This window comes from Typopeltis vanoorti, chromosome 1 (assembly GCF_054136105.1).
Source record: "Typopeltis vanoorti isolate ZY-2024b chromosome 1, IOZ_Tvanoo_1.0, whole genome shotgun sequence".
In the NCBI taxonomy this organism is placed as follows: Eukaryota; Metazoa; Arthropoda; class Arachnida; order Uropygi; family Thelyphonidae; genus Typopeltis; species Typopeltis vanoorti.
In genome coordinates, this window is record NC_143549.1 from 31,594,349 (window position 1) to 31,615,176 (window position 20,828).

The 20,828-nt window shown below is 35.1% G+C and overlaps 1 protein-coding gene across 1 annotated transcript in view; it reads left to right on the plus strand.

The window, feature by feature from the left end:
• The window catches only part of koko (cyclin Q), a 103,983-nt gene extending 83,355 nt beyond the window's left edge, over positions 1 to 20,628 (plus strand). Inside the window, exon 5 of the mRNA XM_090415480.1 lies at positions 17,760 to 20,628. Coding sequence (XP_090271606.1) covers positions 17,760 to 17,831 — 72 coding nt within the window. The 3' untranslated portion in view covers positions 17,832 to 20,628. The remainder of the gene's footprint in view (positions 1 to 17,759) is intronic.
• The last annotated feature ends 200 nt before the right edge of the window (positions 20,629 to 20,828 follow it).

Genomic DNA, 20,828 nt, shown 5'->3' on the forward strand with positions numbered 1-20,828 from the left:
CTATTTGCTTGTATAACAGTTGGAAAATTTTACGTATAAAGCATGTGATTTCACGTGCTGTGACCAATTCATACATCCTTTATTTCTTTCCCCCCCCCCCCCCTCACCATGAATTGACTATTCTTGGCAATCTGCCAGCCCCATTCTATGAACTGTCGGCGTAGAATATGTGAATGAATTTGCTAAGCTTGGAGCTGATGAGTTGCTTGTTCCTAGCAGATGTATATGGTGATGAAATTGCATTATATTGACAATGCACACTGTGAAGGATATTAACTGCAGGGGATCAAGAAGGACTCACAGCTCATTCTGTCTGTGTATGTAAGAAAAATATTTATAGTATTTATCACTAGTGTACATCATTTATCCCACCCCAAACACGAATGAGTATTACCATAAAGCAGGATTGTCAAACTCAAGTGGACCGCAAGCCATTTACCATAAAAGTGCATCTCAAGTGGGCCACAAAAAAATTTTTGACTAAAAATAAACTGCATTTATTAGAAGGGAAGTGAAAGAATGAGTATCAATAAACTGGAAAATTAATAATGAAAATTTTATTTATTCTAAGTCTACAAGACAAAATAATAGTACAGTGGTATCTCGCTAATCTGAACCCTCCAGTAATCCAAACTGCGGTTTGAAAGAAAAAAAAAAATTCTTTATTACGTTTAATATTATTAATATAATTATTTAGTTATAAAAAAAAAAAAAAATCAGCTAACGCCTTTTTATTCCCGTATACGGGGAGTAGGCGAGGCCATTTAGCCCTATCTAACTTTTGGAGACTGAGTGGGCAGTTCAATCTCCACTGGTACCAATCAGAGATAGATGGCCCAAAGCAATCACTAATTAAGCGGTACTCAGTGAAGAGAGACAGCTCGAATGTGCCGCCATCTCGTGGTCCCTAACCCTAACACAATATATTTTAATATCTGAAATAATGTGGGTTCTATGGTCGATTTTCTTGAGTTTACAGGACGAAAAACCCGAGTTTCCAGGAGGAAAAACCTGCTTGCCCATGCCAGAGATCGACTAACTCGGGAACCGGTCAAAAAAAGGCTTAGAAAAATTTCCTCTAGTCGCCGACTAGACTCGAAACCAAGTCTTCCTTCGTGCGGCCAAGCGCCGTGGTTGGCAAACGCCACATCCACTGAGCTACACAGGCTCTTATTTAGTTATAATTATTAATTATTATTTTAACTATTATTATTTATTTTATTATTATTACAGTACAGTATAACTACGGTGATACACAAAAAGAGGAAATTCGAAACGTGCATAATTTGGTTAAAAATATAAATCCAGATGTTGAAATATCACAAACAGATGTTACGGAATGGATTATACGTAGAACCGAAAGTGAATTCGAAATCAAATCAGATGCTGAAATTATAAATATGACGCTACAGAATGAATTAGATGACAATAAAGAACTCGAAGAAAAAAAAAAGTAAAACTTGAAGAAGCAGTTGACAGTTTTAATGTGTGTATAGAATGGGCTAAGCAGAATGAAACGCCATTCCACAAAATTTTATTGCTAATGCAGCTCCGAGAAGAAGTATTCAAGCATTTTTTTTTTTTTTTTTTTTTTTTTTTTTGTACAAGAAAGTGCTATATTTTATGCAAATTAAGTTATGTACTGAACTATGCAGTTTTATTAAATCAGAATCCTCAACAATACAGGTACATACAAACTAAATTTTTTACTAAAATAAACTTGTGTACTGTATTATTTTTTAAGTTTTACATTATAGTACAGTAGCTTTTTTTTCTATCAGTTACTTCATTTATTTACAGAATTTAATTGATGTACCATTAGAATCTGATTATTTTTGTCTTAAACGCAAGTTATTGTTCTCTCTTGGGCAGAAATTTGCTAATCCGAACGATCACGGTTTTTATTAGTTCGGTCTAGTGCGATACCACTGTATAATGATTATGACAACTAAAAAAAAATAAATAAATAAAGAATATTTTTATTATATTAATATTTACAATATATAGCATTTAAACCAAATTAAAACGAAATTAAATTTTATTTGAACAAATCAAATATTTATACAGTCTCATTAATAACCATCATAAAAATTTACAGAGCCTCCTGTTGGTTTGATGAAATTTTTTGTGTTTGTGTTGAAATAAAATACTTCTATTTTGGAGATGAAATGTCTATATTTTGGGGAATTTTTTAAATGTCGATGATTATATTTTGGGGACAGATGATAATATTTTGATGTAAAAAAAATACATACTTGCATAATATAATTATAGTAATTTTAAGTAATTTAATTTTAGTTTTTTTTTTTTTTCTGACACTTGACAACGTTTATTGATAACCAGTTTGCCAATGCACACTGTGAACCATTAGTGGAACCGTCTCTAAAAGGTTTGGAATGTTTTGCCAAAGATTGATAGCATATGACCTTCATTATGGCAGAAAGATTGATGTCAGTTAGTCTTGATCTGTGGGCTGGTTTGTTACCTGTCATACATGAGAATAATTGTTCACATAAATAGGTGCTTCCAAAATAACATAGAATATTTGCTGCAAACTTTTTTATTTCCGGATATTTTTAACCTCAATAACTGTATATGTTTGGAACACCAACTTCTTGGTATTTCTCTTTTAGAATGGAGTCATTTTGGAAATCAAGTTCAGTTTGTATACAAATAGGAGCTTTCTCAAAATTAAATGGAAAAGGACCTGTAAAAAGTGAAAAAACTTCTTGCTCCTTAAAATCTTTATGCCTTCAAATTCTTTAATCTTTTCTAGTTTGGGACAATATTGAAAAAAGGTAAAACTTTGTTTCTTATTGTTCAGCTGTTCACACACAGGAAAGTCATTTAGAATATTCTCTTTTAAATGATTTTGAAACCAATCTACATCTATCTAAAACTTGCCAGTGCATCATACGTGTGTGTGTTATTAACTAATCTTTCCCCTGAAGTTTGATATTTAAATCATTCAAATGTACTCTAATTTAAATCATTCAAATGTACTCTAATTTAAATCATTCAAATGTACTCTAATATCAACTAAGAATGCTAAATTTTTTATCAGTGTCATCATTAAGAAATGAAACATCATGATTTTTCATTTCTAGGAACAATTTTATCTCCTCTAAAAGTAGAAAAAAGCTTTTTAGAACCTTATGACAAAATAACCAACGAATCTATATGCAATAAGGTAGTCCTTCAAATTCTAAGAAATTGCACAAACAGCTTGAGTACGCTGTTCATTTCCAATACTTTGGAGCACAGGACCTGCTGATGAATAATTGCAGTTTTGGAACGTCTGGATACATTTCCTTTAACTTTCCTGCAAGTCTTGGTACAAAACCTTTACTTTTGCCTGTCATTCCTGGAGCACTCTGTTCAGAGGAAGTTGGTGTTTTTCCAAAATGCTCCATACGGCATCATAAATGTCTTTCCCTGTAGTAGTTTCATGGATGGGAATAATTTCCAAGAACTCTTCAGTAATATTCATATTGTTGTTGCAAGCCCGAAGAAATGGAGCAACTTAAGCCACATCATGAATATCGAAACTGTCATCAAGTGCAACTGAAAAGCACTGTACGTTTGCGTATATTTCTTGCAACTGGTCACGCAGATTATCTGCAATTTTGGTTATTTTTCCAATCACAGTATTTCTGGACAAAGGTATAATGCAAAACACTTGCACATTTTTGGGACAGACATTTTTGGTTGCTTTTATCATACACTCCTTAACCAAGGAACCGTCACTAAAAGGTTGGGAATGTTTTGCCAATAAATAGCTGATTTCATAACTCTCTCACTGCTGATTTATTGTCTTTCATAATTTTTGAAAATACTTGTTGACTTCGAAGTGAATTTTTCATAGTTTTAATATTTCTTCTCTCAGTTTACCCTCAAAGCATGAATATTGTTCTTTGTGAATTTTATCGGGGTACTTAAAAGTCAAAGCTGTATAACTGAGAGGAGACCTCCACATAGCCTTTAAAGGAATGCAGAGAACCGACCAGGGCTTCTGACCTAATGTCCAATCCTCACCTTGTCGTGGTGCACCCTGTTGGGTATCTACCTGGATACTGAACGAATGAGGATGGGCTTGCAATTTTGGATTTAGCCAGCCAAATTTTATTCTTATTGGTTTAAACCAATATACAAAGTGATGGTACAACATGACAAAATTTCATGCTGGCTGGGGCGTCCCACGGTTAAACAAGACCCCCCCGTTGTTTTTGCAAGGGAACCAGGGCGAACAATGAAAAGTCAGCTACTGGAACAAATCTGAAAACACACCCCAACTCAACATCACCAGAGTTAAAGATCGGTATAGTTCGCCCACCGTTTGTAGGTCCCTGCTTCGCGTCTTTCCAAGAATAGTCGATTCATGCTGAAGGGGAGAAAGAAATGAAGGACGTCCGAATTGGTCGCCAACATGCGAAATCACGTGCTTTATAGGTAAAATTTTCCAACTGTTATACAAGCAACATAGTTAACTAAAATAATCATAAAAGAGAAGTTAATTTTCCAACTGGTAATAATAAACAACTCATCCCACTATACAGACTGATTACCCTACTATCGGAATGGATTCTCCTTTTTCTGAGATGTGCAGAAGTGTCTAAGGATCTCTAATCGGTGGTCGAACTATACAATCAACATAAGAAGCCTGAATTGCAAAGAATTGGAGCTAGCTGAGGAATTAGATAAGTACCAGATCGACATAATAGGGATAACTGAAACAAAAAGGCAAAAACTGGTGAGATCTCTCTGAGCAATAAATACAAAATGTTATATTCAGGCAATGACAATCAAGGAAAAGAAGGAGTAGCCATAGTATTCAACACTAAATATGAGGCTAATCTTCTTGAATGGCAGGCAATCTCAAGTAGAGTGACGTGGGCAAATATCAGAATGGGGAACTGGACAATGAGATTTATTTGTCTATGGTCCCACAGAAGGTTCTACCTTAGTAAAACCTTCTGTGGTGATATTCGACCAGAAATGCTGAAGTATGGTGGTATAAATGTCTTACAGTGCTGCACTGCATAGTTCAGAAGACCTGGACAGAAGGACGAATTCCCAATGATTGGAGTAGAGCTCTCATAGTACCCATATATAAAAAGAGAAACAAAACTGAATGTGAGAATTACAGAGGTATTTCTCTACTGAGTGTTCCTGGTAAGGTTTATGCAAGTATACTTGAGAAACGGTTGAGAAGAATTGTGGAAGAAAAGCTTGGTGAAGAACAAGCTGGATTCAGGCCAAATAGAGATTGTCAGGATCAGATCTTCACTTTACAACAGATAGTCGAAAAATCATGGGAATATAACAAAGATCTGTATTTAAGTTTTATCGATCTGGAAAAGGCATATGACAAAGTGCCAAGAGAGAAGCTGTTCAATACGCTACAGTTATATGGTGTCAATTGGGCATTATATCAGGCAATACTTAGTCTCTATTTGAGTTTTAAGTCAACAGTTAGAATTGAAGGAAGTACAGGAAGATGGGTTAATGTTAAATCTGGTGTGACACAAGGATGTACATTATCCCTTTATTCATTATCTATATGGATCACATTATGAAGGAAAATGGTATTAAACATGATATCAAAATTGGAGATGATAATGTTAGCTCTTTGCTTTATGCGGACGATGTTATACTTCTAATAAATCCGCTACAAGTCTGCAAGATTCCCTGACTAAATTGAATAACTGTTGTAATAGATATCACATGAAGGTCAGCAATACAAAGACAATGAAAATAGCAGAGTTGTTGAAAATGTCAACTGTGTTGTGAACAGAGAACCTGTGAAACAAGTAAAACATTTCAGCTACTTAGACACGATTTTTAGTGAAGATGGTCAATTAAATATGAAAATAGACAACAGAATCAACAAAGCTGGTATGGTAGGAAGTCAGTTGAATAAATTCATATGGAATAAGAGAGAAATTAGTCGGAACACTAAATTAGCTATACAAGACCGTGTTCAAACCAGTTTTAACTTATGGATCTGAGAGCTGGGTCAGAAGTAAAACACTTGACCAAAGACTAAAGACCGTAGATATGAGAGTCCGAGAAAGATTAGAGGCATGAACAGATATCATCAATGGCAATACCATATTAAAAATGAGGATATTAGGAAAGAACTTGACATTGTCAGCATCCAGGAAGGCGTTAGCAGAGCTAATCTCAGGTGGTATTGTCACTTAAACAGAATGGGCGAGGAAAGATTAGCAAAGCAAGTGTTCTCTGCCAGGTTGGCAGGAAAACAACCCAGAGGAAGACCAAGATATAGGTGGATTGATGGTACAAAGTGCCTTAGATGATAGAAATATAAGATCTGATAATGTTGGAGTCTTGACAGGTAACAGACTGATTTGGAGAAAAATTGTAGATAGGAAGTTAGTAATGATGTAAATTTTTCATGTAGTACTATCATATCACCCCTTGAGGGTACATGGCAGGAATTTGATGATGGTTTTATCGTAGTACAATGGTGGCTTGTACATAAGCACTGTGACACTGCAGCACCCCAAGGAAAAAAAACAAAATTAATTTTTTTTGTGTTTATAAATAATAACAATGCTTACATTATATAAATGCAATACAACATGTTAAAGGTTACAGCTTATGTTTCAACATTGATTGAATTGTTCGATTAATGCTTTAGATTACAAAACAAATGCACTGCGATCTAACACATTGTCGAAATTATCACATTTAGTCAGTTGCAGCTAGACTCACCGATATTCGTTTGCACTTGTCACTGCATGTAGCAAGTGAATATGACACTTCTTGTTAAGCAGTGTCACTACAGATAAGTTGTATGATTGTGCACATTGTTTCTGTGAGATACAAAACTTTTATTATTGGTGTGTGTTCGTGGTGAGGTGAGGGTGAAATATTTTTGGTAAATCTTATTTTATTCTGTTAAAATAACATATAATTATTTATTTATTATTTATAGCTACAAGGGAGAATCATGATGAGATCACTGTTGAAAATATGAAAGGAATTATATTTTTTCAATTATTACATGAAAAATTATCGTTGCACGAAATAATTGAACTGCGATCTATTGCAGTGTCGGAATTATTACGTTCGGCCAGTTGCGGCCAAACTCGCTGATATTTGTTTGCACTTGTCACCGCACATAACAGGTGAATCTGACACTGCTCAACGAGCAGTGTCGCTACAGATAAATTGTATGCTTGCATTCAAAAATATTAAAAATTTTATTATTAAATTTAATATAAAAAAAAAAATCAGCTAACGCCTTTTTATTCCCGTATACTGGAGTAGGCGAGGCCATTTAGCCCTATCTAACTTTGGAGACTGAGTGAGCAGTTCAATCTCCACTGGTACCAATCAGAGATAGATGGCCCAAGGCTATCACTAATTAAGCGGTACACAGTGAAGAGAGACGGCTCAAATGTGCCACCATCTCATGGTCCCTAACCCTAACACAATATATTTAATGTCTGAAATAATGTGGGTTCTACGGTCGATTTTCTTGAGTTTACGGGACAAAAAACCCGAGTTTCCGGGAGGAAAAACCCGCTTGCCTGTGCCAGAGATCGACTAACTCGGGAACCGGTCGAAAAAAGGCTTAGAAAAATTTCCTCTAGTCGCCGACTAGACTCGAAACCAAGTCTTCCTTCGTGCGGCCAAGTGCCGTGGTGTGCAAACGCCACATCCACTGAGCTACACAGGCTCTACTAAATTTAATATAAATATTAAAAATTCTTTCCAAATAATGTTTTTAATATATATTAATTTCAAATATTTTTAATTATATAATAAAGCAATTTTTTTATGTAAAATTACTTATTAATAAATTGGTTACTGATTAGGAAAAAATTAATTATTTTTCTCCTTTTGTAGCAGCACCCCCACTTAAAATTTTCAATGGCGGTCACTGTTATAGTGCCTTTTTTATATTATATTCTTTGGCAACACTAATTGTTTCATTACAAATATAACGCAATTTTGGCCTTTGTTTCAGTGCAGAAGTAATTCAATTCCCATTTTTCTTGAAATTTTCTCCCCACATCAGCAATTTTTCTTTTTTTCTTGTTGTCTTAGAAAGCAACATTGTCTGGGTGAATAAATACAATATTAATAACAATTTTTTTATTAAAAAAAAAAAAAAATGTATTTGTATAATTATTTACATTATTAAAATTAAACTTATTCGTGTTCGGTGCACTGACATTGGCTTCAGAGATTGCTGATTGACTGTATAAAGCTCTTCACATGGGCATGTATACTGCACGTCATGCGAACAGGTGCTGCTAGCCAATAGAATTCTGTTTTTTCAGTGTGCTACCCAGAGCATACTCTGGGTAGTGCACTGAAAAAATAGAATTCTAACTATAAATTCACAATGAAAGCATAAATATAATTGACGATTGATCAGGATCGGATCTAACACTGAAATTGCAATATAAATTTTTATTATTGCAATTATATTATAGCAGGTTGTTGCATCCATATTTAACTATAAATGTTGTATGAAATCGAATGCCTAAAATCAATATTTCTGTTTATTATGAAAAGCAACCATTCTTTTTTTTGAAGTGTTGTGGGCCTCCAGTTTGACACCCCCGCCAAAGGCTTTGTTTTTAAACTAAGCATTGATCACTTCCCATGAAACGTTGGTTAGATGTCAAATGCTGGCAAGCTTGGAGAGACAATTATTAAAGAATTTAACATGAAAAAAGTACTTTGGTATTAAAAAGCAATTTTAATACCTGGAAGAAGGTATACATTCATCTACACTAAAAAAAAATGCTAGCATAAGTTATGGCCATAAGTCTTGATGTTTGATAATTCTCCTGAATGACTTTAAAGGATTTAATGTATCAAAGGAGAAAGAAGGTGTTAATGATGTCTTTCTTAAATATACCAGAAGTATTTGGGGACCTACTACCAAGGTCATATACTTTCATATTCTAGCAGGCAGGCTTGATGAAAATCTGGGCAAGTGGATGAACATTAACAAGAAACATCTGTTGTTCATCACTATACTTAGTATGAAATTAAATGTTGTTCTGAATCTTGATAAAAATGTTGAAAAGATAAAAGTAATGAATGTGAAATAGTAGGATCAGAGCAACATGCTTTTATGGTGGAACAAGAGCTAATGAAGTTTTTGATGTATGAAAAATTATGCGAAAAAAAAAAATCAAAGCACATTATTATTATTATACAGGCACATCCATGGAGCCCGAAGACTCATCGGGCTCCATCATTTTATCTGTAACATTTTTAATTAATAACTTAACACGTATAAAACCAACAGTACATAACTTTAATGAATTAAAGGTACAAATATTTCATACTGAAAGTAACAGTACATCATCAGTGTAGAACAAACAGTTAAAGGAATGGAATACAAAGTACAGAACAGTCGGTGGATTACCAATTAAAATTTTTGCCGCGTGCCAGAAAATTACTATTAATAAAATATTATTTTACATCGGCCGAATTTGAATCGAAATGACTGTCTCTCTCTCTCTCTCTCTCCCAAAAGTTTGGGAGATTCTTATCTTATGCAACCATCAATGAAATAGTTTTTAAGAATAATTTAATAATATTTTATTAATAGTGATTTTCTGGCACGCGGCAACAATTTTAATTGTAATCTACCTACTGTACTGTACTTTGTATTCCATTTCTTTAACTGTTTGTTCTACACTGATGATGTACTGCTACTTTCAGTACGAAATATTTGTACCTTTAATTCATTAAAGTTATTACTGTTGGTTTTATACGTGTTAAGTTATTAATTTTAATTATGCCACAGATGCCTCTAAAGATGAAACATTTTTAATGTAAGATAAAGAGTTACAAAAGAATATATAACAAAAGTTACCACTTTTGTAACTGTTGTTATATATTCTTTGTAATATGTGATGGTCAAGATACTATTTACTATTTTCAGACATTGTATCCATTTTTAAGGAGATTATCCTTAATATATGTTATTTCTTTTTCTTATTACAGGATATTGTAATAGCCTTGTCTTTGAGTTTTCACAATGATTTGTTTAGTATTGAGTAATGGTGTGATGTGGCATGTAGATAATGTCTGGTATTAAGCTTTTTTTTCTGTAGATTTCAAATGAAAGACTGTGATGGCTTTTTAATTAAAATGAGAACATCTGGGAAGGAAAGAGAGCTATCTTCTTCTACTTGTAATGTATATTAGATTTTCTGGTTTTAAACTGTTGAAGAATTTTGCAAACTTGTGGTTTTTAAAATTCTTCAACAGTTTAAAACCAGAAAATCTAATATACATTACAAGTTTTGGTTTGGAGTGGTCATATTGATGACTGTTTGTTCAAACACCCATCAATATGGCTGTTTGTTCAAACACCCATCAATATGGCTGTTTGTTCACTTGTCTACATGTACATATTTGCCAAGTGCAGTGAAATGGATATGCTCATGGCTAGACCTTCAGTTTGTTGATGATGGAGATCTTGAAACTTGAAGAAAGTGTTCTCTAGAAAATGTTTGAAGAGTTGGATGATATCAGGTGGTAAAATATCTTCTAAAAAATTAATGTAGTGTCTTCTCTTGGAATCCTCCTCTACACATGGTGCACCTGTTCATAGTGTAGGGGACCTCCCAGTGATGATACTGACCAGTTTCATTTTTTCTTTGCTTTCCTTCCTCACTCTACTTCTGAATCTCTTTTGCTATCCTGTCTTTCCAACCACCTGGATCCAGTGCCCTGCCACTATGTTTGCCATGCAGTGCAACCCTGTGGACATCCAAAAAGGGAGATCTTGGTAGGCTTGCACTAATTTGGTCTATGCTTCAGCAAGATGGACAGTTCTGGATGGCCTTGGCCAGAATCAATCCGATAATGAGCTTGCCTGCAAGGGTCAACAGTGTTGCCCAGCAGTACTGATATTGTAGATAGATCACTTGATAACAGAAGTAAAAAACAAAAGATGTCCAGTATAAATGTACCAGTGTTTTTCATTATTCATGCAACAGGTGAAAATTCAATAGTCAAAATGTTTCCCTTCTTCATTCAAAAGGGTTTAGAAGGACTGGCAGGATTTCCCAAAATAGTCAAGAAACTGCATCGGGTAATATTCTTGTGGAAACATAAAGTCAACAATACTCAGAAAAAAACTACTGAAAGCAACATTGATGGATGGAATACAAATTATAGTAACACTTCATAAAACATTAATCCCTTCTAGAGGAATGATATCAAAATGGGATCTCCTTGACATTCCAGATCAGGAGATAGCTTAAAGATCTGGAAGTGACAGGCATGAGGCACATCCTGGTATATAGGAATGGTCACCTAATTCTGACCAGGAACATCAAGGTACCTCAACTGTTGTCCTGTTAGGCTGTATACATATCTAATCCACTGAGATGCTTTAAATGTCCTGTTAGGCTGTATATATATCTAATCCACTGAGATGCTTTAAATGTCCTGTTAGGCTGTATATATATCTAATCCACTGAGATGCTTTAAATGTCCTGTTAGGCTGTATATATATCTAATCCACTGAGATGCTTTAAATGTCCTGTTAGGCTGTATATATATCTAATCCACTGAGATGCTTTAAATGTCAGAAATATGGATATACCTAAAACTGCCTTCCGTGGCTCTTACCACCTCTTACTACCCAATGTGGGTAGTAAAGAGCATGATTATAAATTTTGCTCTGCAAAAAAAGCTAGATATATCAACTATCAGGGTGATTAGCCTGTTCTTTTGTTCTGTTTTTATCTTTTGAATTTCTTTTACATCCTTCCAGTTCTGATATGCACAAAAGTAGGTTGATTAGCCAACCTATTAACTACAACATAATCAACCTACTTCTGTGCATATCAGAACTGGAAGGATGTAAAAGAAATTCAAAAGATAAAAACAGAACAAAATATATCAGGATGGAAGAAGGAAGCTAGCCACCACTACATCTATCCTGAAATTCTTACATTGAGAAGATGACAGTTAATAAAAATAATAATAGTAACTCATGTTTTTGGTGTATGTATGGTCAGTGAATTGTATATGACTTCTGCATTACTTCAACTTTGGTATCTCTTCTGAGTCTGGCTCCGACTAATGGGACTTCAAGAAAGGTTGAAACCAAACCAATGATGTGTATAATGCTATGCATTATTCACATACCCAAAAGGATACTTCACATGTAAGCTTTGTTTATTTACACTTGGATAATGGATTAAACATGAATATAATTTACTGCCAAATTTAATGTAACATATAACCAAGTTTAAAAATTTTTTACAATGTGACAAACTGTTATTCCAAGTTCTTAGGACTTAACTTTGACAGAAATGTCAAGGACATGATTGAAATTTCTGGAACAATTTTCCCCACCTTCCGTTCCTTTGGGACTCCTCCTGTTTCCTCTTGCCTACACACAGCACTGATTTGCTATTTTGCTGTAGGTCTTGTGGCCTTTAATATATATATATATATATTAACAAATATAATAATAACATATAATAATAATAATATAATAGCATAATATTATATGTTATAACATAATGTTATAACATAATAATATAATAACAAATATATATATATATATATATTTGTTAATCAAATATATATATATATATATAAAATAATAATGAAGCAATAGGATTTGACAGTATATTGCCACGTGTCCCTATGGAATTAATGCACCAACTGTTTAACTTGAGTCTTGGAATAGGATGAGTCCAAAAGGATGGAAGGTGGGAAAAATTGTTCCACTTCAAGGGGGGGGGGATAAGACTAAGGCTACAAATTATAGCCTAATCTGTGTCTAGAGTTGTTAAGGTGTTAGAGAAGTTGGTGAGGACTAGGATTCAGAATGGATCGATAATACCAGTATTCTTTATGATGGTCAGCATGGGGGGGGGGGGTCATGTTTCAGTACTCTTATGTATTACAACAAGGTGACAAATTCACTCAATAAAGGAGATGCATGTATGATGGCATACTTCGATTTTTCAAAAGCCTTTGATAGACTACCACATGACAAGCTAGTAGTTAAACTGAAACAGATGGAATTAGATAACAGGCTGGATAGCTGGATAGATTGTATATGGAGGAATGGAATTCCAAAATAGGAAGGTTACTAGGGGAGTGCCACAGGGATCCGTTTTGAGACCATTATTGTTTAACTTGTATGTTAATGAATGCCATTGGGACCAGCTTAACTGGAGATGTGCATCTTGTTTGCTGATGACACAAAGTTGGGAAGGGCTACAAGAAATCTATAATAATAAACACTTGCAGGAGGATCTGAATAGACTACATGAGTGAGTGAGCAAATGATTGGAACTATCAATTTAATGTTTGCAAAGTGCAAGGTTGAGATGCAGAGTATATAATTAATGGAGAAATTTTGAAGGTGGAGGAGATTAGAAATCTAGACATGAGTGATGGGACAGAAACTCGAAGTTTAGGTCACATCGCTAAAATTGTAAGAACATTCCAATGGATTATGGCAAAAATGAGGAAACATTGACTTGCAGAAGTAAAGAGGTTATGGGTTTCCTCTTTGTAATGCTTTGATCAGGTCACATATGGACTACTCTGCACAGATTTAGTTGCCAGGTTTTTTAGTGGGGGGGGGTGAGGCTGTATTGACTAAGTTAATGTCAGATATGAGGACAGATTGAGGGAATGCAACTTATAGAGCCTTGTGAATAGAAGAAGAAGAGAGGGGAGGATATGATTGAGACATAAGTTGATGAGGTGTTGTTACCAGATTAATGTGGAGAAGATATTTCATAGAGTAGAGGAAGGCAGGGGTAGAACTAGAGGCCATCCATGGAAGGAGGATATGAACAGGGAAGTAGAAGTAGGTTCTTTGCATGGAGATTGATTGGCGAGTGCAGAAACTGTGAATGGATTCAAGGCACAGCTCGATGATCTTTTGGCATGAAAAAGTATAGACCTCCCACAATGAGTCCTTTGACTCCTTGGCAATCAAATATTAATAATAATAATAATAAATAAATAAAAAACTTTGCTTACTTGGATAAAGGATTAAACAAGAATAATTTCTTGGCATATTTAATTTAACATAATACTTAAAGGTTACTTTACATGTCTTTCCATTGGTATGGTTGTTTGAGATTAGTTGCTGGAAGTTAAATGTGCAATTCCCTCTGGGCTGCACTGTTGCTCAACAGCCTATCAAGTATCATGCAGTCTTTAATAGTGCACATTCTTCTGCATATCCATGCATCTCTGATTTTTAGTACAGTGGAACCTCGGTTGTTGAACATAATTCGTTCCTAAAGGCTGTTTGGAAACCGATTTGTTTGAAAACAGAAACCATTTTCCCATAAGAATTAATGTAAAATGGATTAATCCATTCCCGAAACCCCAGATGATTGTTTATTTAAGCCTTTATAACAGTACTTCATTCATAAAATCATATACAAAAACAATGAAAATGCATAAAATCTTACACAAAAAGAATAAACGCAATAAATGGATAAAGTATAGACGAAATTGATCGGCTCTTTATTTATAGCAAGATCCAAGACACAAACGCCATTTTCATGTTTGGATATGATTTCTTTTTTGACCTCTATCATGGTTCTAACAGCTATCCTTTTTTGGCCCTGTGGTGGTTTATTTAATAATAATTTATTAAAAAAACAACAAAACACAAAGAAAATAAAAAAAAAGGCACTGCAAATTCGAGCAGGTGTCTGCGGCATAACTGATGCTCTCCCGCTGTTCATCTCAGCCTGTGGAGCACGTGGCTGCCAGTTTCAATGTTCGGGAACTGAGATTCTGTTCAGAAACCGGTGCATTTTTTTCAGAAAATATGTTCGGGAACCAATTTGTTCAAGATGAGAGTCATTCGACAACTGAGGTTCTATTGTACTTATAATGAAATTCACTGTGAGTAGGAATAGAAAAATGTTAAGAAAGAATATTGGAAATGAGATGCTTATTGAGGTTGTTACAAAAAGGATAATGCAAAAGGAACTGGATTGGTTTTTCTGATTAAATACATACTGGAATACTCTAAGTGACTGAAAAAAAATGGAATGCTTTTCATGAAATTTTTCGAATTTAATCATCTCTTGGATTAATCTTTACAAAAATTTGTCATACCACCCCAGTTTTAGTTTGATAATTTGCAGGTATATAATTGTTTTAAAAGTATATGTGCAATAACTCTGCTCTGGATTGAATTTGATAAAATTTGGGATTTTAGGATGTTCTTGAAAATATGTCCACTTAGTTCAATTTTACCATTTAATTAAAATGGTAAAAACAGTTAGAAATTAAATTCTACTTTCATTGGAATTTAATAAAATTCACCAATTAGAATCCCTATAGAAATTTGTCCTATCCTCTCAGTTTTGATTTCAGTTGAATCATTTATGATGGCAAAATAGAGGGTTGAATATCTGTAGTACACTACAGCAAGGGGTTAAATAACTATAAATTTAATTGTCAATGTTATCTAAAATGATGTCCTGAAGGAATCATTGACTAACATTGCTTGCACTGTGTTTGGAATTTCACCTAAAGATGTTCAAAGACACCTGTTCAAAATAAGATTTAAATCCACTGGTCAGACATTTCAGTTCAAAAGTAAGCCTCTGTAGAATAATTTTTGGCAATGGTAATTAACTGTTTTATTTTGCCTGTTGGTTTACACACAGATGTTAATACAGAAACATTTTAAGAGTTTTTGGGAAATGGTAAAAATAAGAACAGTTAGATTTTGCAAAGGCCTTTGATAAATTGTCACATGAAAAGCTGGTAATTAAATTGGAATAGATGGGGCTGAACAGCAGATTAGTTTGGATTGGAGATTTAGTTGTCTGATAGATATCAGCGAGTTATCTATGGAGGAGCAATATCCCAGAAGAGGAAAGTTACTAGTGGTGTACCCCAAGGGTCTGTTACTGTTTAATTTGAATGTAAATGATATTGGGAGAGGTCTCAATGGTGATATGCAGTTGTTTGCAGATGATGCAAAGTTGAAGAGAGCTATCAGGAGTAGAGTAGAGTAGATTAGATGCTGTGGCTTTGCAAGAGAACTTGAATGTGAGTGGGGATGTCAATTCAATGTTGCAGAGAGTAAGGTTTTGAAATTTGGGAAACAGAGATGGGATGTAGAGTACACAATCAGTGGAAATATCTTGAAAGGTTTCTTTATTTGATTTTTATGGTGCAAAGACATCAAAGGTCATACTGCAACAGGACACAGGTCACAGCAGTATATATGGTAATTGGTTTGTAGAACAATCACAAACATCCATGCCCTTGGTAGGATTTGAACCCACAGCCTATTGGCTGGAGAGTGGTAACCGCTCATCCATCTAGACTGGCCTTGGAAGAAGTAGGGGAGATGAGAGAGTGATTGTGGACAAGGATCTAAAATTTCAGGGACATTGCTAAAATTGTGAGGACAGCACAGCAGATAATGGGAGTGATGTGGAGGGCACAGACTTGCAGAAGGCTACATATGGATTATTATGCACAGATTTGGTCACTTGGTTTTCAAAAAAATGAAGATATATTGGAAAAGGTCCAAAGATGATTGACTAAGATGGTCTCTGGAATGTTGAGTATGAAGACAGATTGAGCAAATACAATTTGAAAAAACTGGTGGATAGGAGGAGGAGAGGAATATGATCGAATATAAGCTAGTAAGAGGTTATTATCAGATTAATACTGGGAAGATTTTGCATAGAATGGGTGAATATAGGGAGAAAATGAAAGGTCATCCCTGGAAGTTGTATAAGGAGAGTGTGAGCAAGGGGAAGCAGGTTTTTTGCATGGAGAATGGTATGTAATTGGAATGCATTGTCCAAGAGTGCGGTGAGCACAGAGACACTGAACATATTTATGGTTCAGTATGATAAACTGTGTCTGTGTAATAGTGGGACCTTCTATGATGAGTCTTTGACTCCATGGAGGTTTTTTTTTTAATAATAATATTAAGAGTAGTTTCTGGAAAAGAAAATCTTTTATTTTATAATATAATAATAATAAGAGTAATTTCTGGAAAAGAAAATCTGTTTATTTTATAATAATAAAATTTATATTAATGAAGGAAGTATGAACCCATTCCTCCAGGAAAATTTGTTTCTTTAAATATTTTAAACTGTCATAATTTAGTTCACTTGGTTCATCTATATAAAACTGGAACTTAATACCTTCTGTATCTATTTTTTTTTCAACGTAAGAGGCACACTTTTATGGCATAAATTTTTAGAACAGAATCTCTAAAAAAAAAAAAAGAGTATGTATTAAGCCAGTGGTTCCCAAATTATGGATGTAAAGGGGCCCCTTTGGAAAAATTAAAATATTTCACGGCCCCATCGAAAAAAAATTGTAATACAAATACATATTATAATATTTATTGTATTTATATTCAATACAAAACACACACAGCAAATATTACATTTTTAGCATCTGACATGCCATACTTAGTCTTAAAACATTTCAAATTTGTTTTCATTATTTCACCCCCCCCCTCCCCTCAACAAAAGTAACGGCTCCCAAGGGGACTGTGGCCACAGTTTGGGAAGCGCTACATTAAGCTGATATATAAACCGATATCTGATATATATATATAAACATGCTAACCTATTTCAAAAAATAGGTGAACAACCAATAGTTAGGCCAGTTTAAAAAAAAAAAAAATTAAAATTAAATAAAATTTTGCTTTATTTTGAGCAAAGGGATAAATTAAATTATTATTAATTAATTTATTATTATTTCTTTTTTAGACATTGTCTGAAGAATTAACAGCTGAACAGCTTTGGAATATTACAAAAAATATTCTAGCAATAAAGGAATAACAGAGATAGCATCATGTTTTTTTTTCTAAGATATGAAGATTTGTATTCTGTTTCAAGAAGTAAAATTCTTCTTCTTCTTCTGCAGCTTCTCCCACTTAAGTGGGGTCACTGTTGATGATGAGTCTCCTCCACATCCTCCTGTCTTGGGCTGTCACCACATCCAAGTTCTTCATCTTCAAGTCCTCTTCTACCAGCTCCCTCCATCTCTTCTTTGGCCGCCCACGCTTCCTCCTTCCTTGCAAATCCATCTGCATGACCCTTCTTCCCACATATTCGTCCTCCCTCCTCATCACATGACCAAACCATCTCAACCTTACCTCCTGTATCTTTGCTCCTAAGTTCGTAACTTTCACTGTTCCCCTTACATAGTCATTTCTCAGACGATCCTTTCTGGTCACACCGCACATCCACCTAAGCATTCTCATCCTGCTGATGGTATTTTTCCTCAGGGCCACAGTTTCTAGCATACGTCATAGCTGGCCTCACTACTGTCCTATAGATTTTGCCTTTCAGATTGAACGGCACCCTCTTATTGCATAACACTTCAGCCATCTCCCTCCGGTTCCTCCAACCCGCTTGTATCCTGCATCCCACTTCCTTCTCAGCTCCTCCATCTTCTTCCACTGTTGAACCTAAATATCTAAACTCTCACTTTCCTGAAGACATTTCCTTCCAGTTCCAGATCTATCTCCTGGCCGCTGCCCACTGTGCAACACATATACTCTGTCTTACTTCTGCTCAATCTCATACCTCCATCTTTTTTAGTTCCTGCTTCTTCTCTTGAATCTGCACACAGCAAGATGCCATCTGCATACAACATTGTCCAAGGCACATCTTCTCTCACCTCCTCCATCACAATGTTAAACAGAAACGGACTTAATGCAACCCAACTGTTACTTGAAAACTTTCTGTCTGTCCCAGACAAGTCCGAACACTTGTCTTCACATTTCTGTACATCTCCCATACCAACCTGACATATTTCTCCAGAACCTTCTTCTCCCTCCAGACTTCTTGCCTTGGCACTCTATCGTATGCTTTCTCCCGATCAATAAATGTCAGATGTAGCTCCCATTGTTTCTCTCGAAACTTTTCCATCATCTGCTGTAACCCAAAGATAGCAGCTGTTGTTGATCTACCAGGCATGAAGCCAAATTGTTCCTTTGCAATCTCCACCTCCTTCCTCAATCTTCCATCAAGAATCCTTTCTAGGATTTGCATTGTGTGGGACATCAACTTTATTCCTCTGTAAATTTTACAGTCTTGTGCATCCCCCTTTACCCGTGTAGATGGGGACAAGAGTACTCTCCCTCCATTCCTCAGGTATATTTTCCTGTTGGCAAACTTTCATGAACAGGTCCCACAACAGGTCAATTCCCTCTTCCCCTAGTGCCTTCCATGCCTCCACTGGAATTCTGTCGGCGCCCACCGATTTTCCATTCCTCATCCTCTTCATGGCCTCCGTCACTTCCACTCTACTGATGTTCTGCACCATCCCTTCAGAAGGCTGCCCATCTTCTCTGTGAGTCCTTGCATTTTCCTCATTCAAAAGTCCCTCAAAGTATATTCTCCATCTGTTTCTCATGTCCACATCTCACTCCATAATACTCTTCCTTCAGCATCTTTGATCTGCCTCACATGTAAGATGTCCTTTGCTGCTTTATTTCTACATTTCGCTAGTTGGTAAATTTTTCTCTGTCCTTCCTTTGTTTCGAATTGAACATAAAGATCTTGATATGCCATGGCCTTCGCCTGTGCCACAACTCTCTTGGCTTCTTGCTTTCTCTCTCTGTACACCTCTCTATCCTCTTCCACTCTTGACTCATCCCACTTCTGCTTTGCCTTCCTCTTAGCTGTCACTGCCACTTGTACATTATTATTCCACCACCAACCCTCCTTCTGCTCTCTAATCTTTCCAGATGTCTCACCAAGCACCTCGATTGCACAGCTCAGGGTTACTTTTGAATTATGTTTCCACCGATCTTGTACACTTTCCAGTCCATCCAAAATCCTCTCTAACACCCTCTCCCTAAAACTATTCCTCACACTCTTCTTTTAAGTGAAACCACTTAATTGTCTTCATCCCATGGCTTCCAGAGGTTCTTATCTTCGATCTTATTTTAAAGTCTGTGCACAGCAGTTGGTGTTGCTGTGCCACTTGATCTGTTGGAATTAGTTTACAATTTGTCACAACCTTAAGATGTTTTCTTCTAGTCAAAATATAGTCAATTTGTGAACTGTTGTTACCACTCCTAAATGTTATCAAATGTTCTTCCCTCTTGTAGAAAAACAAGTTCACAATTGCCAGATCAAACGCTACTGCAAAGTCCACAACCCTCTCTCCTTCCTGGTTCATCATTTCCCACTCCATGGCCACCATGCACCCTTTCACAGTCTCTATTCTGTCTATTTAAGAATTAAAATTAGAGAATGTAAATATTAGAAAAAAAAGGTATATCACTGAGAAACATCAAGTATTATTAAACACGGTACTAAAATATATTCAATTTGCTTATTGTGAAGAGAAAAAAAAACTTATTTTAGATTATACATAAAATTTTAATCCTGTTAACAGTTAAGTACCAGCTAAATTTTAAATATTTCATTTTACATAATTGGTAAGAAATTTGTAGTGTAGTGTGCAGTTAAGTTGTAAATACATGCAGAAGATCTCTTTAACAGTGGAGGATTCAAAATTAGAAACTGTTATTTTTAAGTGCTCATTAAAAAAAAAGAAAAAACTCATTTGTATATTCTGATTTTTTTTCATACAGATTAAAATAAACTCAAATGAAATTTATTTCGTTAGTTTTTTTTTTCAATCTGGTTCATGTTTTTTTTTAAACTCTAATGAACTTTATTCGCTCTACTTTATAAAGCTTCTGTATATACACACACACACATGCATGTAACATATCTGTGTGCACATGCAAAGCACATATTGGAAAGGAAGTGTGCTTTGCATCATAGAATGCCAAGAGTGTTGATGTGAAGTCTTTA